This window comes from Bufo bufo, chromosome 1 (assembly GCF_905171765.1).
Source record: "Bufo bufo chromosome 1, aBufBuf1.1, whole genome shotgun sequence".
Lineage (NCBI taxonomy): Eukaryota > Metazoa > Chordata > Amphibia > Anura > Bufonidae > Bufo > Bufo bufo.
The window spans coordinates 679,968,141-679,993,302 of record NC_053389.1 but is presented as its reverse complement, the minus strand read 5'-3'; the positions used below and the strand labels follow the sequence as shown (position 1 = coordinate 679,993,302).

The following is a 25,162-nucleotide window of genomic DNA, read 5'->3' as shown; positions in this document are numbered from 1 at the left end:
AGGAGTATGCCGTTGTATCTATATACAGTAATAAGATCAGAGGCGCCGCTGGAAACCTAGTGATGTGGAGGTTGTGTCCATATCTCCTATAAAGAGGGGGGTTACTAGTATTTCTTTTCCGTTATGGAGACGTGTGCTGTGGTATACATGATATAGTATTGCTGTAGTTTACTTAGAATGATATGACTGTTAGCTTAAGAGCTGTATGCGGATTGGCAGAGGCGGAATGGTGAGTGTATTAGCCCTGGTTACACCCCTGCACTTCTCACCTGTTGGTACAGTCGCAGCAGGAAGTGCCCGTGTAACCGGCAGGCAGCAGGGGATGAATGGGACGTGGGAGTCGTACAGGTACGTGGGGCGCTGGTGACTTCTTGTGTCCTGCCAGGCTCATGGGCGCCTATAGCAGCGCGGCGTTCTGCCCACTCTAGGGGTCCATTCACACGTCCGTAGAATGGGTGCGGATCCATTCATTCTCTATGGGGCCGGAAGAGATGCGGACCCCACACAGTGGGCTCCGGAAAGAAATAGAGCATGTCCTATTCTTGTTCGCAATTGCGGACAAAAATAGGCATTTCTATGGGTGTGCCGGTTGGGTATATTGCAGATTCACAATTTGCGGATCCGCAATGCCAGTGGCGTAGCTAGAAATGACTCGGCCCCACAGCAAAAAAATTTATGGGGCCCCCCTCCCCCAGTAATTTTTTCACAACCCCTTCCTTTCACGCCGCCCCCTTTCCTGTGGCTAGTAAAGATCGCTCTCTCAGACCAGGGCCGGCAGCTGTTCCATCCGTTTTCTACACTGTCGCTGTATATAATTTCATTGTGTAATACTGTTGAGGGGGCCCTGACAAAATCTTTTAGTCCTCCTCCTGGATGGGCCCCCTTCTAGGACAGGGCCCCAAAGCAGCCGCTTCACCTGCTTCCCCTATAGTTACGCCCCTGCGCAATGCACTATGGACGTCTGAATGGAGCCTAGGACAGCAGCACTGTGATGTCTGAGTGTAAGCTGCAGGGAGAAAGTCACCCTCCCTCCCACCCCTGCAGCTGACAGAAACTGATTTTTACCTTCATTTTTTCAATCCTTGTCGGCTCAGGAGTGTGAGAGGGCGTGGCCTAGCCAGATCAGAGACGTGGCTTAGTGGGACCTGGGGGCGGGGTTTTAAGTCTTGAGGGTGGACACATTGTGGCAGGGGGCGTGTCTGGGCTCCTTCCTGCAATAGTGATGCCCCTCTGGGCACCTTTACTGTCTTTCAGAGGATAAAAACATCTATTGCTGGAACAAAGGCACATCTTGTAATAAAGTACTAAGTACTATTAGGCCATGGCTTTACTTCAATAGCGATTATCCTGGTGACAGATTTCCTTTAAAGCTCTCCTACAGCAGTGAAGATAAATGGCTGGGTTGTTATGGAAACCTGGAGTAAAACTGTATGTGGAGGCTGGAGGACCTGCGAGCTTCTATTGGCTGATAAGGGTCATGTGATCAAGCTTCTATTGGCTAATGCATTTTTTGGGAATATCTCAGGAGCGGTACGTCCTAGAGAGCTGAGACCTGGTCTAAAACCTTCCCGGACAGATGATGTACCTGTGTGCCAAATTTCTTGATTGTAAATGCGACGGTGCGGATTCCTTTAGCGGACATACACACACACACACACACTCACACATATACACTCAGCTTTATATATTAGATTAGAATCCATATTCTTTTAGTCAGGATCCGCAGTCACACAAGGGGGAACAAGAAACATCCTTTCAAGTCTCCCGACTCCACACTTTCTTGAAATGACTCGAATTAGGCTTTCCTTCAAGCTTCACTGATGTGCTTGTGGTCAAGAACACTCGGAATGGACCATCAAACCAGGATTTGAGGACAGGGCTTTTCGAACGTGTCTTTTTACCACCAGCCAATCTCCAGACACAAGTGGGTTGGTTCCTGGTGGTTTTTTAATATCTGGAGGTGAAGCAACCACTGTGGGAAATACAATCCTGTCCTAGGGCCTGACCCACAAAGGACCTTTATAGTGATTAAGGCCTGTCTCACGGTTAGGGATATACCTTTTTTCATCTTTACCTTTAGTGTCCCGTTCAGTTCCTTTTTTCCCTACTCTACGGCTGCTTTGTGGATGGTACGAAGCATGTAAGGCCTGTTCTACACCCAAAACCTTCATTATCTTCTGCATCACTTCACCTGTGTCACTTTCAAGGGTCTCAGGTACCCCATACCTGAATCTTCTTTGCTGTGGTCCTAGCTACGGGGTATGCTTCTGGCCATCCTGAAAACAAGTCATCGCACACCAATACATACTCATACATGCCCACCTTGGGTGGTTAAAGGTAGTCTGCAAGCGTTGAAACAGATACAAAGGGCAAGACGTGTGTTTCTGGGGTATCTTAACCACCTTGTCTCACGTTGTTCTGGACAAAAATCATACATCCTTCAGTATATCTAACTGCTACAGTGCTAAACCCTGGGGCGTTTCATACGCTATGTACTAAATCACACACAGCAGTTTTTCTGACTGGTGCGTCACTCCATGGGTTGCCTGTGTCATCAGAGATTAGAGGGACCTGGGAAGGCAGAGTTTCCCTTGGAACTGTGCAGCGCTGTGGAGTCGGTAGATAAATGCTCCGACTTCGACTCCTCAGTTTTTGGTACTTCCGACTCCGACTCCTCTGTATTTAATATGCAAATATATTTTATACATTCCTTGAAGGAAAGAAAGGCAACATACATGTCATTACCACAGAACTACTGGCTAGGAAGCTGCTGCCTTCTCCTTTGTGTGCTGATCTTCTGCTGAAGATAGGGCAGTGGGGGGATCCAGGAAGGGGCATTTATTGTAATACCTGATTTCCCTAGTAGAATCCCATAGTCATGTTTAAAGTTTAAGCTAACAATCTGAGTTTACAAGTTTTTATAGCCTTAGCTGAATGACAGCAGTTTTTCCAATGGTTTACAGCTTCAGTCTTGAGCTATTGACTACCCATTCCCTTCACTTATACAAGTGTCTCTAGTCCTGCAAAAAACATAGTATAAGTATTGCCGCTCCTTAACTGTGCGTTGCGTGCCATATAGTGAAGCATATGAAAAGCACGCTTCTTCATGGTCCCTTAACGTGTTCGTTTTGCGGTAACGTGACGCACTGCATGCATTGGCCTTTATTCTTACAGTAGAGAAGTACCGTATTTTTTGCAAAAGTGGGGGAAAAATAGCAGTGTGTCTTATGAGGCGAATGCTGCGACCGTCCGGTGAATAGGCTGAGAGGGAGGAGGGGCTTGGGGGCCGGCATCTGTTTCTGTAATGGCAGCGGGGCCCGGTGCAGTCACTGTATTCTACTACACCGGGACCCGCTCACTATAATCATATCTAACTTGTGGGTATTGTTAAAGTATTCCAATCATCTTAAATCTAGCGCTGTACTACTTACTACTAACTTCTTGGCAGTCAGGAGGCCGGGTGGGCGCTCGTAGCGTAGCTCACTACGTCACGCGCCTGCTCCGCCCACTTTATGAATGAAGCAGGCAACGGGCCCCGCTGCCATTACCGAAACAGATGCTGGCCCCCATTCACTACACAGGGACACTGTTATGCGGGGGATCTGTGGATGACACATAAGATAAGATGCTATATATGTGTCATCCACAGATGCCCCCACAATGATCCCCCATAACAGTGCCATCCACGGATGCCCCCATAACAGTGCCATCCACGGATGCCCCCATAACAGTGCCATCCACGGATGCCCCCATAACAGTGCCATCCACGGATGCCCCCATAACAGTGCCACCCACAGATGCCCTCATAACAGTGCCATCCACAGATGCCCCCATAACAGTGCCATCCACAGACCATCATAAGTTCAAAACCCACCAAAAGCACACCTTTTGGTTCAAAATGTTTTTTTTCTTATTTTCCTCCTCAAAAACCTAGGTGCGTCTTATGGGCAGGTGCGTCTTATAGGGCGAAAAATACGGTAATTAATTATAACTTTTTGTGAATTGGGACATTTAAACTTGCTTTTTTAAATTTTTTAATCCAATTCAAATCTAGTAGAAGTCGGAGTCGGTTCATTTTTTGCCGACTGTGTTAGGCCTTCCTCATTTGTAGTCCCCCCTTTTCCATCCACCAGTCCCTTTCCTCCTTCCCCACCTTGTTCTGTAAGGTCTTCAGAACTCCCAGTGAAACAGGAGGAGTTATTTCAGCGACCTGTTCACTTGAATGGAGCTTAGCCCTGCCCAGGCCAGTTGATACTAGCCGTGGCGCTCCTAGAGCGCTGCTGCCTTCTCAAACAGTTGATCAGCGGGGGTCGGACCAGAAAAGTCACTCACTCACCTGTTGCGCCTGCTCCATTCATAAAGTGGGCGGAGCAGGCATGTCACATGAGTGAGTGACGTTACGCCGCCTCTGTCTGTCTGTTACCGGAGCTTCCTTGTAAGGTAATAAAGATCATAGCGCTAATTTAAAGTTCAAGTTACTGTTGGTTAAGGAATAGTCTTTAGATATTATACTGCTGTGAGCGGCTGATACATCGCTGCACTGTGAAGCTGTAGCAGGCCTACAGTGAATAAATTAGGAGAGGGGCGGCGCTGGGATCCAGGATTCGGGGCTCTGCAGCACAAGGGGGGAGGGAGGGACAGGCAAGCGTCCCCGTGAATACTCAGATCCGATGGGATATTCTAACCCCCAGGCAAGCGTCTCTGTCACCATGGGAACGCCTGGGGGTTAGAATATACCATCGGATCTGAGTTTATACCTTATACCCGGCGTATAAGACGACTCCCGACTTTTGAAAATAATTTCTAGTGTTAGAAAGTCGTCTTATGCGCCGGAAAATACGGTATTTAAAACACTTGATCTCTAAGCTTCAGGAAATAAGTTTGTGATATGTCATGATCGTATCTAACAGTGCCAATTGTGAGAAGCCAATAAAGGTAATACAATTCCATGACATGATCCTATGTGTTAGTAGTACAGTAGGTTAAAAAATCGACACAATAAACATATGGTCGGGATCAGTTATTAAATGTTAATTTAGTAACTTTTTGGTGTACTCAAACACATATATACTGTTGAGAAACACACATTTGTGTACTAGTCGTTGTCTCTCTCTTGGACTGAATTCCTGAGCTGAGCTGGATGGGCAGATGTCTTTTCTCAGCCCTATAAAACTATGTGAGAACCAATTCGCTTAGGCCTCTTTCACACTTGCGTTGTCCGGATCCGTTGTGTACTCCATTTGCCGGAGGTGCCCGCCGGATCCGTAACACCGCAAGTGAACTGAAAGCATTTGAAGACGCATCCGTCTTCAAAATGCGTTCAGTGTTACTATGGCACCCAGGACGCTATTAAAGTCCTGGTTGCCATAGTAGTAGTGGGGAGCGGGGGAGCAGTATACTTACCGTCCGTGCAGGTCCCGGGGCGCTCCAGAATGACGTCAGGGCGCCCCATGCGCAAGATGACGTGATCCAAGTGTTAAGGATTTTTGACCGGAGCAAAAAGCGCAGCATGCTGCGGTATTTTCTCCGGCCAAAAAACATTCCGTTCCGGAACTGAAGACATCCTGATGCATCCTGAACGGGTTTCACTCCATTCAGAATGCATTAGGATAAAACTGATCAGGATTCTCCCGGCACAGAGCCCCGACGACGGAACTCTATGCCGGAACAGAACAACGCAAGTGTGAAAGAGCCCTTATCCTTAGTCAGGATGAATATGATCATTCAAATCAACAAGCAGAGATATACCGAGGTTCAGCCCTAACAAGACTGTGGCCTTCTTCCGGCACATAAGGATTTAGCAGAGTTAAACCACACACTTTGTAAGTTATCACATCTAACTCTGCGGGCAACAAAAAGGTTCTTGGGTTGTACTTTCATGAGGATAGACGTACTATCACTGTCACTTTGTGGTTCAGGACTATCTCAGAGCCTTTATCAAGCATGGCTTGTACAACTGCTACAGCTCTGCTGCAGAAAGGGGCACCTCTGGCCACGGGGTCAAGTCTGGCTGAATAATATGCCATAGGGCATTGTAGCTGGCCATGCAGTTGGGTGAGGACAGCTGAGGCATGGCCATTCACTTCTGTACAATACAATCTAAATGTGATAATCTGATATGGTCAGTGCGGGGGAGCACAAACTTGTCATCTTTAGGCATAAAAGGCATCTACCACCTCATCTGTGAGGCGGTAGGGACTAAAGGACAAACAATCATATAGAGGCTGCATCAAACGTGCGTATCCAAGATTTGCAATAAGGAACAAGGCCCAAAAATGTCCTCAGTGCATTCATGTTTCTGGCCGAACAGGTGAGATGTTTCACCCCAGGAAGCTAATGCAGAGAAACTGAAGTTACATTTTTGACACCTTGCAGCCATGATCAGTTAAAAAAGGAGAGGAGTGACATGGCTGCAGTATACATACTGGGCGAATTCTGGGCTCCTTGCGGTAGCACCACCCAGGTACCCTCGTGTGATGAAGGCAAATAACTACCAACTATCTGAATGTAGTGGTACTGAAAAGAAAACATTTGTCAAATCAATCACAGCGTAGTGGGAACCTGAGTCAACAAGGTGTGTGTTGGGCACAATGGGGCTGTTACAAACTGTGGCTTCATTGGCAGCACGTAGGTCATGTACCATCTGGTATCGGGTTGGTTTGCCCTTCTCACTTTTCTTTTTCACAGGGTACAAAAGACTGTTAGAAGGGGATGCAATCTCCTTGATAACCCCTTTTTCAAAAAGTCTCGGACTGTTTAAGATATGGCATCTGACTGCGATACTCAAGTGATACTGCATCTTCCTGGGAATTGGGGCTCCAGGTTTCATCTCCACTTCCACCAGAGGGACTGGGAGCTTTCTAACATCCGCGGGCTCAGTGCATTCCCGCAAGCAGGGCTTCCTTCTCATCTTCCGAGAGTACTGACACAAACATGGACCAGGGAGTTTTATCAAGCAAGCAAATCTGTACCCAGGAGGCAACAGGAGACGTTACCACCGACCAGCAACCGGGCAAGCACTTCTTGGGTAAGGACAAATCTAACACGGATGGGTTCTGTTGAAAGGGGAGTGTACGACTTTCCCATCCACTTCTACCCAAGGACTGGTGTTCTTGGAGATTAATCCAGGGTAGGCCATATTTGCTGGACAATTGTCTGGTTGGCTGCTCCAGTATCAATCAAACCGGGGCTACTTCTTTATCACCCAGAGGGAGGGATATCATTGGGGCCGGACTTGAATCTGCTAAATGGTTAAAAGCACAGCCGATACTGGATTGCCTGTTTCCTAATCTTGGTCTGACCTATGTCATCCTAACAACAAAAACATGGGTGTCTGTGGGGACAGACAGTGATCCAGGCAACACAGAATACAATCCTCTCGTGTGGTGTGGACGATGAGTGCCACACACAGCACAACTTTCTCTATCATCTGGGTCCCCCAGACCCTGCAGGTCCATCTCCCAGGACAATTATAGGGTGGCAGACCTACTGTTTCCTTTCTCCGTTTCGGAGGTGGTTTAACATTATCATGATAACATTCTTTTTTTTTTTTTTTTAACAAATCTTTATTTAACACGGCAAGCATGGTAAAAAAGACAATAACAATGCGGGCAACAGCCCAACAATCGAGCAGACATATGCAGTACAATGATATGAATATAAGTACAGTATCATAAATGTTCAAGCATTGAATAAAGATGAGCTAGTCAGGCGGACCTAACAAGAGTAGTATGTGTGTCGTGTAAGGAGGGTCAGATACCTCTGAGGCACAACAGCCCTAGTCCACAAGACATAGGTGGTGCAGGCTAGGAACAGTAAAAAAGTATGCTGATGTAGAGTGAGACATGACCATTGGTAATTTGAGCAAGCATGATATACAAAATAGAGTGAATAGCACAAATGGGTAGTTACTAGGGGGGGGGGGGGGGGAGTTTACAGAAACCCCGGTAGAAAGACACAAGTTCCCCGACTCTGTTTCCAACCAATTCAACCACGGTCTCCACATATCATTAAATTTGTCGTGTGAGAGGGACTCCCAACTGGTTAGTTCTTCAAACCTACAGATCTCGTGAACCTTTTGGGTCCATTCCTCAATTGAAGGAGTGTGTGTCGAGAGCCAATGTAGAGGGATTAAAAGTTTGGCAGCCGTTAACATATGTGCTAGTAGAGAATATTTATGCAAGGGGAAATCCTTTGATGGTACATTGAGAAGAACCAGAGTCGGAGAAAGTGGAGGGGCCGAAGGACAAATTTGCTGTAGTATCCTACTAAGCGAGGTCCAGAACTGGGAGACCCCCCGACACGACCACCATATATGTGAGACTGTGCCAACTTCTTCGTGACATCTCCAGCAGGCTGGGGAAGTGAGAGGGTCCATCCTATGTAGCACCTCCGGAGTGCGGTACCATCTCGTCAGCAGTTTAAAGGAATTCTCCTGGATTCTGATGCATCTGGAGAACCCGTGAGAATTCCTCAATAGTGAAGAGACAGACTCATCTGATAAAGTAATGCCTAAATCTTGCTCCCACCTCCCAATGAAGGACGGTCTGCTAGGAACACCCTCCAGCAACAGTTTGTTGTAAATTAACGAAATGGCCTTCCTCACCGGTTTGTGCGAGGCTACCAGAGTGTCGAACCAGGAGGGAATAAAATTCCTATTGGCTTTAGCGAGGTACTGTTGGCCTATAAATGAAAAATGAGAGTAATGCAAGGGGGTCCAACTCAAAGCCAATTGTGATGCCCGGAGGTCCTCCAAGGACGCAACCCGCCCGTCTCTCAAGAAATCCCCCACAGCAAATGCGTTAAAGGCAGGCCATATCCCCAGGACATCTGAATAGCTTGAAGATAAGCAGTACGGCAGCAGGTGCATGGGGAGAAGGGGCGAGGGACCAGGGCAAAACCCAAACTTCCTGGCTATAACGTTCCAAGTCGTTAAGAGACCTTTTAGAAGGGGTGGTGCATCTATGCAATGCGTAGGACCATGATCTACCGTTCAAAGGCGGGCGAGCACGTCAGGAGATGTTAATTGGCGTGCAATTTTTTTATGTTAATGTTTAGTAATTCCCTCAATAAACGGAGTTGAATAGCCCTATAGTATAATTTGATGTCTGGCAAGCCAAAGCCGCCTCTGTGTTTGGGGAGGGTTAACAAGTCATATGCCAATCTCGGACGAGCACGCCTCCAAATGAAGCCTGAAATAATCCTACGCAGGTCCAGGAAGTAAGAGTCAGGTAAGTATATAGGTAAGGTCTGGAGAAGAAACAGCACTTTGGGAAGGATATACGTTTTAATTATATTTTTCCGCCCCATCCAAGAGACAAATGGAATATCTAAATGTTTCAATTGTTTTTTAATATCAGCAAGGAGAGGGACATAGTTTAATTGGAAGGCCCGATCTATACGGGCTGAGATCTTCACCCCTAAGTAGGTGACACTGGACGACCATTGAAAGGGATGATCCTGTGACAGCAATGAAATGGTTGCGTCAGGGACACAAACCCCCAGTGCCGTGAATTTAGATAGATTGATCTTGAAGTTGGACATATGGCCAAAAGACTCGAAAAGACCCAAGATAGCTGGGAACGCCTTTATTGGATCCGGCAGGAGGAGCAACATGTCATCGGCAAAGGCCGCGACCTTATGAGTCGACGTGCCTACCTTTAGCCCGGCAATGTCATCATCCTGTCTGATGGCCTGCAACAACGTTTCCAGACAAAGGATGAAAAGGGAAGGAGAGAGGGGGCAACCCTGCCTGGTCCCATTGGCTATGGCAAAGGAGGGAGAAAGTACCCCATTGACTCTAACCCTCGCGTGAGGTGAGGAGTACAGGGACAGCACCGCACGGATAAAATGGGAAGGGAATCCAAATTTGTTCAGAGTGGCTTCCATAAACTTCCAATCAACCCTGTCGAATGTCTTCTCGGCATCAGTGCTGAGAAGGGTGAGCTGCTTGTTACTCGTCAAAGAATATTCTATGGCTTGTAATACCCTGTAAGTGCCGTCCCTGCACTCCCGACCCCCCACGAAACCGGCCTGATCGCCCCCTATCATTCTCTGGAGTAACGGGTTTATTCTGTGGGCCAGAATCTTTGCCCATAATTTAGTGTCTGCATTTAGCAGAGAAATGGGCCTATAGCTGGAAGGGAGAGACAAATCCTTCCCTTCTTTAGGGAGCACCACTATATGCGCCTCCAAAGCCTGAGAATTCATAGCAGCACCAGAAAGCAAAGCGTTAAAGTAGTTAACAAGATGGGGCCTAAGACCGGGAGGAATTTTTTGTAGTACGTGATCGGAAACCCGTCAGGGCCAGGGCTCTTTCCTTGGGGAATGGAGGAGAGGGTTTTCTTAATTTCTTCAAGTGTGATAGGAGCTAATAAGGAGTCCCTTTCTGATTCAGACAGGGCAGGTAAGGTGAGAGAATCTAAGAAGTCTGCAACTTTCTTTGACCTAGAATCTATTGCAGCAGGGGTCTCGCTCTGGCGAATATTATATAAAGAGCAGTAATAATCAGTGAATGCTTTAGCAACTTCTGAAGTGTCAGAAACTAAAGTACCTGCAGTGTTCCTCATGGAGCTAATGTGTGTTTACTCTTTACGTTTTTTAATCAGAGCCGACATTATCTTGTTGCCCTTGTCGCCATGGGCATACTGTTTATGACGCAGTTTTAAGTAAGCATTCGCGGCCTTGGCGTTTAAAAGCGTTTTTAGTTCGTTCCTCAACGATAAAAGGAGCTTATGATCCTGAATAGCCAGCGATCTTTTATGTGTACATTCTAGTGTCGCAATTTTAGATAGAAGGGAGTTGATGTCCGCAAGACGCTTCTTCTTCAGGAAGGCGCCAATCGAGATCAACTCCCCCCTAATCACAGTTTTGTGGGCTTCCCATATGGATGCGGGAGATGCCTCTGTGACTGAGTTGGTCTGGAAATAATCTGTAAGTGAACGTGAGATAGCATCCATTTGTGAGGATGTATTAAGAAGCGTGGGGTTCAGCTTCCATGTCCATTCTCTAGAAGCAACTCCGGGCAGTGACAGGGACATAACAATAGGGGCATGATCAGAGACTGTAATAGCGTGGATATCTACCCCATGCACCTGCTGCAAGTACCTGTCCTGGATAAAGAAGTAGTCGAGCCTCTGATACGATCTGTGTGGATTAGAATAAAAGGTAAAATCTTTGGCATCTCCATGGACGGACCTCCAGGCATCACACAGGTTGAGCTCCCTCAGGCGACCCTGAAGACTCCCCAGAGCACGGTATGATATAGCTGATCTCCCTGATGATGCATCTAAAATAGGATTAAGAGTGAGATTCAGATCACCGCCAATTAGCAGCATACCTGTATACATTGCAGAAATATTTCTAATGATCTTGGTGAGCCAGGGTACAGTTTGCTTGTTGGGGGTGTATAAGTTACACAAAGTGACCGCCACATTCCCAATTTTACAGCTAAGAAAAATATAGCGACCCTCCGGGTCTGCAACTATAGTGGGATCAGTGAGAGGGACATCCCTATGTATCCCAATACTAACCCCCCTGGAAGAGTTAGAGTGACACGCATGGAACCATTTGGAATAGCTGGATCTGGATAAGTTAGGAACATGCCCTACCCTAAAGTGGGTTTCTTGGAGTAAAATGATATCAGCCTTATTTCTCCTTAATATTTGGAAAACCCGACTACGCTTGATGGGATTATTACACCCGTTCACATTGAACGAGGCTACATTGATAAGTCAGGGCCTCCATGTCATAAAAACACACGATAACCGACCGTACCAGCAAGATATGTCCTCGATAAACTTAACTGAAAATAAAAGAAACAGGCAAACATTGCCACAAAAATGTAGAACATTAATACACATAAGTTTGGAGCAAGTTTAAATATGGTGCGCTCTATAACGAGCAAGAGAGGGGGGGGGGGAGTAAGGATTCAAAACCTCTGGCCTGATCTGCCCAAGCTGCCAAGCATTTCAGACAGAAGCACAAAAAGTGCAAGTAAGAAAATGGTCTAATCCCGTGCAGGGAAAGATAAGGTCAGCAACAACAAAGGTTGAGGAGGAGAGGCAAAAATGTGGACAAATAAGTGGGGCAAATCAGTAAGGAGAGAAAAGGGGGGAGGAAAAGAAGTGAGGAAGGGAAACACAGAAAAAAGGATGAGGAGACATGGAAGGGGGGGGGGGGGAGAAGAGAGGAGGGGGGGGGAAGAGAGAGAGGGGGGGGGAAACAAACCAACACTAAATAGTAAAATTACATGAGGGAGAGAGAAGAGAGGAAATAAAGTAAGCATATAGCTTATTATATATAAGCATTGCATTATAAAGCATTGTAACCAAATAGTGTGAGCCGAAAAACTGGCCCAGGAGAGTGGTCAAAGGGAACAGTGTAGAGAGAGGATGACGGGTGAGGAGAGAGACCAAAAAAGGGCCTCATCCTCACCCCTCCGACCTCAACCCAGTGACCTGCCAGTAGAAAAAGAAGTAACTGAAGTGACCATAAAAAGGGCCTCAATCGTTAGAGTCCAACCGCGACGTTCTGGGCTTCTTAGACTTCTGCTTTCCAACGGTGGTCCACGGAGTAGGGAGTTGCGGGATCGTGCCATCATGCTGGACTGGAAGCCATGAAGGAATGGCGATCGGTGGGATCTGTAAGGCATTCCAGAGCACAGGTAAGTCCTCAGGTGACCGGATTATAATGCGCCTATTTCCAGATGTGACCTGAACCCCGAAGGGGTAAAGCCATTTGTATGGGATCCTGGCTGCACGCAGAGCCTCTGTGAGTGGTTTCAACACTCTTCTTTTTTGGAGAGTGGAAGGGGCGACATCTTGAAACAGCTGAACTGTGGAGTCTGCAATTTTTACCTCCTCCAGTCCTCTGGCTTTGTTTAAAATGGCGTCAGTGTCCCGAAAACTTAATAGGCCGCAAATAATGTCCCTGGGGTTGTCCGCCGGAGAAGGCTTGGGACGGAGGGATCTGTGCACCTTCTCCACTATGATGTTTTTGGCGCGCTCCGCACCCAGGAGGTAAGTGAAGAGATCATGCATGGCCGCAAAGAGATTTTCTTTATCCGCAGCCTCTGGAAGGCCTCTCACACGGATGTTTTTGCGGCGGCTGCGATTTTCTTGGTCCTCAATTAATAGCAGGGCCGTATTGATCGCTTTGTTATGGGACTCCAGGGTTTTAGCAACGGACGCCGCTTGTGAAAAGAGCGCGTCCTGCGATTGCTCTAGGGCCTCCACACGATTGCCTATATGGCGGATATCCACTTTAATAGATGACAAGTCCGCAGCGATCGGGGCTAAGGCTCTCTGCAGGGCCATATCAAAATAGTCCTTAGAAAGGGGGTTGGAATCACTCACCCCATGTTGCGGCCGGCCGTCTCCCTCCAGGGGCAGAGTGCATTCTCCTTGAGCCGCATCCAGCCTGCGATTCAGCGCTTTCGGCGCCATCTTGTCCTCCCTGATGGGGAGCTGTGCCGCACGCTTGTGGATGAATTTCTCCATTCTGTTCTCCTCTTGCTCTTCCAGAAAACCTCCAGCTAGTACTCCTGCACCAGGCCTAGGCTGCATCTTGACCATGGCACGGGAATTAGAGTGCTAAAGTGGCTGAAAGCAGCTTGGTGGCGGGAGCGCTCCTCTCAAGCAGCCGCCATATAGCACGGTCAGGCTCCGCCCCCCATGATAACATTCTTAACCCGACTTTCTCTGTCTCTCTACACCTCCTCCTCTATACACTTGCCTCTCGCAGGAAGACGTCTGCCTGTTCTGTGAGGTTGTTATCTTTCAGCCACCCTTTATCTCCCTACATGCTTTTTCTCACTACTACTCTCCGTTTACCATCGGAGATGGGGGGGGGGGGGGGGGGGGGCATGTTTACACCTTTCATTAGCTTGCTGATGTTTTTCACTGCCTGTTTGCATTCTTTACTACTTCTGCAGTATCTTATCTCAAGGTTAGCATTTTTCAGCAACATCATATGAAAGACAGAAAAAAACTGAATCTATCTGGGCTTAAAGCTACAGTTTACCACAGTTAAGACCACCTCCATCACAATCCCCTCCGTTTGCGGTTCTAGAAAAGGAGGGGGGAGTTTCACTTGACTTTACTTGAAAAACAAAAACATAGAAGTTAAAACATTTTATCTGAATAAACAATTAAACAATGCTACCGGTCATGACTAATTAGAAGTATATGTGTATCCTTCACTTACTGACTGGAGTGAGTACCTCTTGTGGTGCTACTTGGATCTATGTGTATAGTTTCACGATTTTAGCCGTATCCGGAAATATACCAGTAACTAAGATGGCTCCCTGTCATGGTCTTACCTTCTTGCTGTTCTCCTTCGTTTGACATGTGCTGGCGGCCATCTTGGTTTCTGGGTTTCTTGTAGCCTTCCACCCTGCGGCTCCTCCTTCCCACTGGGAGGAGCTGGATGCCTAGCTCATATATATAGGAGGTCTGTGGCTTCAGTTCCTTTCTTGGTCCTCCTGTGTTCACATGCTTCTAAGACTGCTGCTGCTTCTGGTTCCTGATCCTGGTTTCGTCTGACTACCCTGCTGGTTCCTGATCCTGGCTTCGTCTGACTACCCTGCTGGTTCCTGATCCTGGCTTCGTCTGACTACCCTTCTGGTTCCTGATCTCTGGCCTCTCAAAGACTCTGCTTCGGTTTCACCATTCGTTTGGACTTTTGCTTTACAGCTTTATTTTCAATAAAGCCTTCTTATTTTCACTTATCTCTTGTTGTACGTCTGGTTCATGGTTCCGTGACATTAGGACCAAGCCATGAGTTCTGACGGTACAGGGCCATCCTCGCTACCCATGCTGGTTGCCAGACTTGATCAGCAGGATCACCTGTTGGGTCGGTTCGCTGTGGCGTTGCAAACCCTGCTTGAACGCACGGCTCATTTCGCTCCCGTTGCCGATGGGTCGGTTGTCGCTCCTACTGCCGCTCCGGTTGTTGCGCCAGAGTCTACCCCGACACCTGTTGTTGCGCCTGCGGTGTTTCGGGGTATGACCGGTTCTGCCCCTCTTCCACAGCGCTTTGGGGGAGAGCCAACTCAGTGCCGAGGTTTCCTTAACCAGGTGGGCATTTATTTCGAGTTGCTGCCACATGCCTTTCCTACTGAGAGATCAAAGGTGGGCTTCTTGATCTCGCTGCTCTCGGACAAGGCCTTGGCCTGGGCCAGCCCTTTATGGGAGAACAACAATCCGGTGGTTGCCGAGTTTTCCGGTTTTGTTGCTTCTCTTCGGAAGGTATTCGATGTGCCGGCTCGTGCTGCCTCTGCTGCGAAGCTCCTTATGTCCATCAGACAGGGTTCACGATCCGTAGCTGAATACGCCATTGAGTTTCGTACCCTGGCAGCAGAGGTGGGCTGGAATAATGAGGCTCTGGTCGCTGCTTTCTCTCATGGCCTCTCGGATGCCTTGAAGGATGAGGTTGCAGCTAAGGACCTACCAGTGGAGCTCGAGTCTCTTATTTCTTTCCTGATTTTGATTGACACCAGACTCAGGGAGAGACCTTCCTTTAAGGAGAGCCTGCGGAGGTCTTCTAACAGATTGGCGCCTACGTTTGCTGTCCCACCCGTGCCTCCCTCTCCTCCCACGCCTCCTGGGGATGACTTGTCTGGGGGTGAACCCATGCAGCTGGGGTTTGCTCGCCTGTCCGAGGGGGAGAGGGTACTCCGGAGACGCGAGGGTCGATGCATGTACTGTGGTCTCGGTGGGCATTTTCGGTTGGCATGTCCGAACCGTCCGGGAAACGCTCGTACCTGAGATCCTGTCGGGGGCAGATCTTGGGTGGAGTCTCCTCGTCCCCGGTTTCCCGTGGTGACAAACCACTGATCACTGTTGTCCTCTCCTGGGTCGGGGGCTCGGTGACGACCCAGGCGTTGGTGGACTCGGGTGCTGGTGGTTTGTTCATTGATAGTGTGTTCGCTGCCGCCAATTCCATTCCTCTGCAGGCTCGAGGTTCCCCACTGGCTCTTGAGGCGATAGACGGCAGACCCCTTCTGTCGTCACACGTGACTCATGAGACCCTTCCAGTGGGGATAGCCATTGGTGCCGTTCACAGAGAGTCGGTCTGTCTCCAGGTTATTTCGTCTCCACACTACTCGGTGGTCTTGGGGTACCCCTGGCTCCAGAAGCATAATCCGACTTTCGATTGGAGATCGGCCGAGATCCTCTCGTGGTCACCGCAGTGTGGGACTAGTTGCATCCATGGGTCTGTCAAGTTGCTGTGTACTTCCTCGGACTCTCTGTTGCCTCCTGAATACGAGGAGTACCGGGATGTATTCGATAAGGTGCGCGCGGTTGCCCTACCTCCGCACCGCCCATACGATTGTGCCATAGAGTTACAACCTGGTGCCGTTCCTCCTCGTGGCAAGGTCTATCCACTGTCGGTAGCGGAGAATGAGGCCATGGAGGAGTACGTGAGGGAGGCGCTTTCACGCGGACACATTCGCAAATCCTCGTCCCCGGCAGGGGCTGGATTTTTCTTTGTGAAAAAGAAGGGGCGGTGAGTTGAGGCCTTGCATCGATTACAGGGGTCTCAATCGCATCACGATCAAGAACGCTTACCCGATACCCTTGATTTCCGAGCTGTTCGATCGCCTTAAAGGGGCCACGGTCTTTACCAAACTCGACCTGAGGGCGGCATATAACCTGGTAAGGATCAAGGCGGGCGATGAGTGGAAGACCGCGTTTAACACCAGGACCGGTCATTATGAATCCTTGGTTATGCCCTTTGGGTTGTGCAATGCACCCGCAGTCTTTCAGGAATTCATCAACGATGTTTTCCGTGACCTGTTGCAGCAGTGTGTGGTGGTCTATTTGGATGACATCTTGGTATATTCTGAATCCATGGAGGCCCACATTCTGGATGTCAGACGAGTGTTGCAACGGTTACGAGAGAACAAGCTGTTCGGTAAGCTTGAGAAATGCGAATTTCACCGATCCCAGGTAACCTTCTTAGGTTACATCATTTCCGCTGAGGGGTTCTCCATGGATCCTGAGAAGGTTTCGGCTGTCTTACAGTGGCCCCAGCCCAGTGGTCTTCGTTCCCTGCAGCGCTTTTTGGGCTTCGCCAATTATTATCGGAAGTTCATCAGGGACTTTTCCATGCTGGCCAAGCCTCTCACGGATCTGACCAGGAAGGGCAGTAATTCCCAGGTCTGGCCGCTCTAGGCCATCCGAGCTTTTGAGGCCCTAAAGTCCGCTTTTGTGTCGGCTCCGATTCTGTCGCATCCCAACCCTGGGTTGCCCTTTGTCCTCGAGGTGGACGCGTCTGAGACGGGAGTAGGCGCCCTTCTGTCTCAGCGTAGAACACCAGAGGGTCCTCTGCTTCCTTGTGGGTTTTACTCCCGGAAACTGTCTTCCGCGGAGTGCAACTATCAGATTGGTGACAGGGAGTTATTGGCCATCGTGCAGGCCCTTAAAGAATGGAGGCACTTGCTCGAGGGTTCGGTGGTTCCGGTTCTCATCCTGACGGACCATAAGAATCTGACCTACCTTTCTGAGGCTAAGAGATTGACACCACGTCAGGCCAGATGGGCTCTGTTCTTGTCACGTTTTAATTACGTGGTCTCCTACCTACCCGGTTCCAAGAACATCAGGGCGGATGCCCTATCACGGCAGTACTCCGAGCTGTCCAGGGAGGAGTCGATTCCGACTTCGGTCATACCTCCGAATCAGATCCTGGCCGCCATTCGCACCAGCCTGACCTCTCCCCTGGGTGAGCAGATTTTGGCGGCTCAATCTGGTGCTCCCTCTGGGAGACCCAACGGCAGATGTTTTGTGCCTGAGGAGTTGCGCACTCGGTTGTTGCGAACCTACCATAACTCCAAGACCGCGGGGCATCCTGGAAAGAATCAGCTGTCCTGGGCTGTTTCACGTCTGTTCTGGTGGCCTTCCCTACGTTCCGACATCGCCGCATATGTAGCGGCATGCTCCGTTTGTGCCCAGAGTAAGTCCCCTCGGCACCTTCCGTTGGGCCTTCTGCAACCCATAGCCACCGGGGAGCGCCCATGGTCACACCTGGGGATGGATTTCATTGTGGACCTCCCTGCATCCCGAGGCCATACGGTCATTCTCATGATTGTGGATCGGTTTTCCAAAATGTGCCACTGTGTTCCTCTCAAGAAGTTACCCTCTGCACAAGAGTTGGCCACGATTTTTGCCAGGGAGGTCTTCCGGTTGCCCAAGGAGATTGTGTCGGATCGGGGGAGTCAGTTTGTGTCCAGGTTCTGGCGCGCCTTTTGCTCCCAGTTGGGGATTCATCTCTCCTTCTCCTCGGCCTACCACCCTCAGTCCAATGGGGCCGCAGAACGATCCAATCAGGCCTTGGAGCAATTCCTTCGTTGCTATGTCTCCGATCACCAAGACAATTGGGTTGACCTTCTGCCTTGGGCTGAGTTTGCCAGGAACACGGCGGTGAACTCTTCCTCTGGGACGTCTCCCTTCATGGCCAATTATGGGTTCCAACCTGCCGTGTTACCGGAGGTATTCACCGCCGGAATATCCTGGGGAGAGGAGGATCACCTTTCCGTCCTACGTGCTTCTTGGGTACAGATCCAGAAGTCCCTTGAGGCCTCTGCGCAGCGCCAGAGACTCCAGGCTGATCGCAGACGAGCGCCTGCTCCTTCCTACCAGGTCGGAGACCGTGTATGGTTGTCCACCCGCAACCTCAACCTTCGAGTGCCCACTCCCAAGCTGGCGCCTCGCTTTGTTGGTCCCTTCCGAGTGCTTCGCAGGGTAAACCCGGTAGCCTATGCCCTTGCGCTTCCTCCTGGCATGCGGATCTCTAACGTGTTTCATGTCTCCCTGTTGAAGCCACTGGTGTGTAATCGTTTCACTTCCTCGGCCTCGTCCGGTCCGAGTGGGCAATCATGAGGAGTATGAGGTGAGCAATATCCTGGACTCACGCCTGGTCCGCGGTCGGGTGCAGTTTTTGGTCCATTGGCGTGGTTATGGTCCAGAGGAGCGTTCCTGGGTTCCCTCCGCAGATGTCCATGCTCCTGCCTTGCTCCGAGCCTTCCACGCACGCTTCCCTCAGAAACCGTTTTTTGCTCCGCGGAGGAGGGGCCCTTGAGGGGGAGGTACTGTCATGGTCTTACCTTCTTGCTGTTCTCCTTCGTTTGACATGTGCTGGCGGCCATCTTGGTTTCTGGGTTTCTTGTAGCCTTCCACCCTGCGGCTCCTCCTTCCCACTGGGAGGAGCTGGATGCCTAGCTCATATATATAGGAGGTCTCTGGCTTCAGTTCCTTGCTTGGTCCTCCTGTGTTCACATGCTTCTAAGACTGCTGCTGCTTCTGGTTCCTGATCCTGGTTTCGTCTGACTACCCTGCTGGTTCCTGATCCTGGCTTCGTCTGACTACCCTGCTGGTTCCTGATCCTGGCTTCGTCTGACTACCCTTCTGGTTCCTGATCTCTGGCCTCTCAAAGACTCTGCTTCGGTTTCACCATTCGTTTGGACTTTTGCTTTACAGCTTTATTTTCAATAAAGCCTTCTTATTTTCACTTATCTCTTGTTGTACGTCTGGTTCATGGTTCCGTGACACTCCCTCAGTTAAGTTGGCCGCTGGGCCAGCCAGAAGTTACAGGAGTTAAGATTGCAGCCAGGCCGGAAATTGGATTAGTGAAGATGTTCGCTGGTGAGGAAGTTACTTCAGTTAAGATGGCTGCTGGGGGGTGTGGTAGGGTCTCACAGCACCATCTTGGAGGGTAGTGTCAGTGGCGCCATACATTTCTGTCCAGCCTAATTTCCTATGCTTAATTATTTTCATGTTGTCGCTTGCATTGGTTTTTTATAATATCAAGAATAGAATGTTCTAAATTCAAGGCCGAATGTCCTGTGTTCACTCCTGTGAGAAATTTTGTAATAATTTCGCTCCTTTTTGGCCTAAAGCCACCCCTCCTTGTGTGATGTTCTCTTTCATCTCGACTTAACTCTTAATTTGGCCTGTGAGCTGATTTCGCTCACAGTAAACTTGGCTGCGTGACCTTCCTCTACTAGTCAGTTTTCTAGTTGGCAACACACAAGGTCAGATTCCCGGTCCACACAGACATAACATTCAATGTCGAACAGACATAGAAACAGACAGACATATAGAACCCTTTCCCATACTTTTACACACACAAAAGTCTTTGAACTTATTAACTCCATACACACAAACACACACACAGTACTTGACGCACATTTTCTTTTGATTATATCCAATATATCTTAGTATTGCAGTGTTCTCACTATCACACATTCCAATGTCATGACGTCACTCCCCCGTGCAGCTACGTCACTCCCCCCTGTCTCTCCCTCTATATTCACCGGGTAACAGAGACGCGCACAGTGCGGGCACAAGACACAATACTTCATCAGCGCTGCACTGCATCATCACTCAATTTTCCACAATGCTTAGTATTGCTTACTTCCACGCACTCAATTCTCCATTTAAAATCACATTCTGTAATCTTCAACTTCTTCACATCCATGATCCTTTATAACATACACACAATGTGTCTTTCTGACTTTCGCTCTACTGCCCCAATTTAATAGTAACCCAAGGGTTTTACGTGCACGGAAGAAAATAACTGTGACACACACACTGGGGTCAAAGCAAATTCTCATTTATTACAGGAAGTACAGCAGTTTATAAAGTCATCAGAGGGGCATTCCCCCTGAGGCATGTGGCATTGTTACATTGGCTAACATATGAAAAGAGATAACACTTGGTTTCTCACATTGTGCATTGTTTTACTAATTGTGGTATGTGAACTATGTAGATATCTAGCTGTAAGCGCCATCTTGTAATGGAGTTTTCACTAACAGCAGAAAAAGCATATATGACGTAGCAAGGAGGCGTGTTCTCTTCGGTAGGATGGAACCTTTGTGCTCTGGAGAAGATAAGGTGTTTTCTGAGAGCTAAAGTATGTGGGAGCTTTCTTATATATATCACATGATATAGTATTGCTGTAGTTTACTTAGAATGATATGACCGTTTTCTTAAGAGCTGTATGCAGATTGGCAGAGGCGGAATGGTGAGTGTATTAGCCCTAGTACACCCCTGCAGTTCTCACCTGTTGGTACGGTCGCAGCAGGAAGTGCCCATGTAACCGGCAGGCAGGGGATGAACGGGACGTGGGAGTCGTACAGGTACTTGAGGCGCTGGTGGCTACTTGTGCCCTGCCAGGCTCAGGGGCGGTCAGTGGGGCGCCTATAGCAGCGCGGCGTTCTGCCCAGTATTTACTAAGGTGATGCTCATTGGTGAAAGAAGCGCAGCCGCTGAGGGACGTATAGAAAACCTTCATAAGTATCTGATGAATGGGAGTCTGACCACTGGGATCCTGAGTGAAGGCAGCAATGGTCAGCCTGTGCATACCGATCCAACCTATCTCTATAGAGGTGACTGGAGCCGCGCTGCGCATAAGTGACCGTCGCTGCCTTCACTTCCGAGACTCAGGGTTCCCCATTTTTGTGAGAGTTTGGACACCCACCTGAGGCTAGGAGGTAAGTTGTTATAATGGGACAACTTCTTTAAGGCCTCATGCACACATGACCGTATTCGTTTTGCAGTGCGCAAATCGCAGATCTGCAAAATACGGATGCGATCCCCGTGCCGTCTGCATTTTGTTTGTGGACCCATTGAAAACCCGGGTCCGTGATCCACATTTTGCATTACATGAGGGGAGATTTATCAAGCGACAACTGAATTAGTTGCCCATAGCAACCAATCAGATTGATCCTTTAATTTTTCAGAGCTCCATTGGAAAATGAAAGGTGGAATCTGATTGGTTGCCATGGGCAACTAAGCCAGTTTTCCATGACACCAGTTTTGATAAATCTTCTCCATTGTCTATATAGTCTTAATATAATCTTTATGCAGAACAGACATACGGATGCCGAAGACACACGGATTATCTTTCTGTGCCCATATATCCGTTCCGCAAAAAGATAGAACTTGTCTGCATAATGAGGACCTCAGACCCATTGAAGTCAAGGGGTCCGCTAAAAATGCAGATGCAACACAGACCACGACTTGCGGACTGCAAAACAGATACGGTCTTGTCCATGGGGCCTAACGGTAAGGATAATAGTGCCATATATGAGAGACAGCAGAAAGCCACCATGATGTCATTACCTACATGGAGGTGCAGTGTTCTCGCACCTCAGTCCCGTCAACCTCTGGGCCCCATTCACATCGGGCAGATTTTTTTTACAGAAGATTTCTACTACAAAAAAATCTGTTCTACTCACCTGAATGAGCCCTTTCACAGATCCATCTTCTCCTCGCCGGCACAACCCCATTCAGATAAGTGGAGCTGAATTTTAGTCCCAAAAATTATTTGTAACAAAATCTGCAATGTGTGAAGACGCCCTGACAGTCGCCACAGCTATAGGTACTTACACCCATGGTCGGAAGATTATTATGGGAGGGGGTGAGAAATCTGACTTTTAGAGCCAGTTCAGACCTGAGCGTTTTACAGCGCGTTCCTACACGCTGTAAAACGCTCAACAAGGAGAAACTAATGCTTCCCTATCAGCATGGTTCTCACCTGGGCGTTTTACAGTGCGTACGATCGCGCTGTAAACCGCCCGACGCCCCAAGAAGTTCAGGAGCTTCTTTGGGGCGTAGTGTCGCGCGTTCCCGTACATAAACTTCCGGGAACGCGCGACAATGGGCGTTCGCTTGTCTCTGCGGCGCGATTGTAAACGCCCGTACAATCGCGCATACAGAGCGTACGTTCAGTACGCTCTGGTGTGAACCCAGCGTTAGAGCTCATGCACACGACCGTATATATTTTGTGGACCTCAAAACACGGATCCGCAAAAAAAAGTTTGATATCCGTATTGCATCAGTTTTTTTTTTTTATTTGCGGATCCAACGGACAAGAATAGGACATATTAAAATTTTTTGTGGAACGGACATGCGGAGATACAGAAACTGAATGTACACAAAGTCATTTCAGTTTATTTTGCTGACCCATTGAAGTCAATGGTTCCATAAACAGACCTGTAAAAAAAGAACGGAAACGGAAAGAAAATACGGTCATGTGCAAGAGCCCTTAGTGAGTGTCATTCTTTTTATTTCAACCACACAAGAAAAGTAACAATAGATGAGGGGCAGGTACTTCCACAGGTACCGTAATACCCTGTGGACCTTCTGTCTGTACTTCCAACGGCAGAAAATCCACAACATATCTGCCACGTGTGAACATACCTTAGTTGATGAAATGCTAATTGTTATTTGTTTTATCAGGGCACATACATGGATGTAGGTGATGGAAGCATGGCATTAACACACTCAGCTAGTTTCAATGGAGCCACAGTAGAAGAATATGGATATGCAGAAGAAGACTTTATCCTGCCTGGAATCACATGGCAGAGGAGGAGAAAATGTGCAGAAGAGAAAAGTTTTATTTCTGATTTTGATAGAGCACTGCAGTCCAAATGGATAGAGAAGATGGAGCAGGGTCTCTTTCGCTATCCACTGTGGAGCTTACAAACCAAGATCTTACCCGGCACTGTGAAGTATGTGGCACAGCTTAATGTCAAGAGGGGCATAGAGAGGAGAAAGCCTCAGGACATCAAGACTATTCAAGAGAAATTCAACCCAAGCCAATTCAATTTCAATAAGATCAAGCATAAGGAGATTCTGTTTAAGATGGTCAGGTTGCCACCGGAGGAGGTGCCTAGTGGAGCACTTACGGATAGAAACCCTAATCATGTGTTTGCCCTGTCCAGCAGTAGTCATAACCACACCTTGGTGGTCATTAACGTTAGCCCTCTTGAATTTGGACATGTTTTATTTATACCAGACCCATTCCTTTGTTTGACTCAGATTTTGACCCCAGATCTAACGTTGCTTGGTTTGGAATCCATACTTCTCAGTGGTCACCCGGGGTTTAGAGTTGGTTTTAACAGCCTTGGTGGGTTTGCGTCTGTAAACCACTTACATTTACATGGATTTTATTTGGACGAAGAGCTGCAGATCGAGTCAGTGGAGAGCAAACCTTTGTGCCCCGATATTAACTTCCACCAGCTAACTCATTTCCCAGCTCCAGGCTTTATTTTTCACACCGACGGGAAAGACTTGATGTCCGTCTCCCAGAATATTTGCAGAGTTACAGATTATTTTGTATCTCAAAATATTGCGCACAATGTGTTCATGACGAGAGGTTGTAATCCAGAGAGCAGGGGTTGCTTGGAGTCAAGGGAAGGTATCAGAGTGGTCATATGGGCGAGACAATCCTGTTTTGGTGCCAAGGAGGAGTCCGCATTCAATGTGGCCCTCTGTGAACTTGCAGGTCACTTGCCCGTCAAAAACGAGGATGATTTCAATTCTCTAACTGAGGAATCTGTTATCAGTATTGTAAAGAGTTATCTTTTCTCAGATGATGAATTCAATACATTGTCACTGGAGTTAGTACAACATTTAAATGGTCAATAACTTTTACTACACATGTCAATCCAAGACTATGGATAGGAGTGAGCTGAGGAGACACACATAGGCAAGCTTATAGCTTAGCACAAGTGCGTCATTCACAGAATTACAGGTCACTACTTCTCTGTAATGTCAGTGTGATGACAGAGGAGTGACTGTGAGACAGTTAGGAAGGAGAGTCTCCTCTACTTTCTGTGTTTGCAGTGGGTGGCAGCTAGTCTCTACCCACAGTTTTAGAAAACTGCTAAAAATGCCAGTTACAAGTGATATAATGACCACAAGTCTTGTTATTCATCATGTACACACTGTACTACCGATTAATGCTGAGTTTGTTGAAAGCTCTGTGATGCTTTAATAAACTGACCACCGATAATAAAGTGACACCAAGCCACCTCTGTAATGTTCATTTTATCTGTACATTGCCTTACATGTGTATAACCAAAGCATGAATATCACCATCTTTCATTAAAAGGTATTTCATGAATTATTTCAAACATCTTTGGAACATATAAAGTGATATTCAGCAGGCACATTGCCTTTAAAAAAATAATTCTATGTTATGTTTAGCAGTCACTACTTCTGGGGTGTTTCTATTACTACTATTGGGAGCCTTTCTTTACAATGAAAAGATACATTTTAGAATAATATGACATTCCAGCTCAAATAGTGATGCCAAGCAACATTCTCCATGTGGAACTGAAAGCAGAAGCTCAAAATCTAGCATTTGCCCAGAG

General features: G+C 48.0%; 1 protein-coding gene across 3 annotated transcripts; it reads left to right on the top strand.

Annotated features, from left to right (window-relative positions):
- The first annotated feature begins 295 nt into the window (after nt 1–295).
- Nucleotides 296–24,893, top strand: GDPGP1 (GDP-D-glucose phosphorylase 1). Of its 3 annotated transcripts, none has more exons than XM_040414129.1 (2): nt 296–348; nt 23,244–24,893. In XM_040414129.1, the coding sequence occupies exon 2, from the start codon at nt 23,253–23,255 to the stop codon at nt 24,432–24,434; it is 1,182 nt and encodes a 393-aa protein (XP_040270063.1). In that variant the 5' UTR covers nt 296–348; nt 23,244–23,252; the 3' UTR covers nt 24,435–24,893. The 3 variants fall into 3 exon arrangements, with proteins under 3 accessions (XP_040270063.1, XP_040270062.1, XP_040270064.1); XM_040414128.1 differs by lacking the exon at nt 296–348 and adding an exon at nt 21,089–21,139; XM_040414130.1 differs by lacking the exon at nt 296–348 and adding an exon at nt 21,423–21,493.
- The last annotated feature ends 269 nt before the right edge of the window (nt 24,894–25,162 follow it).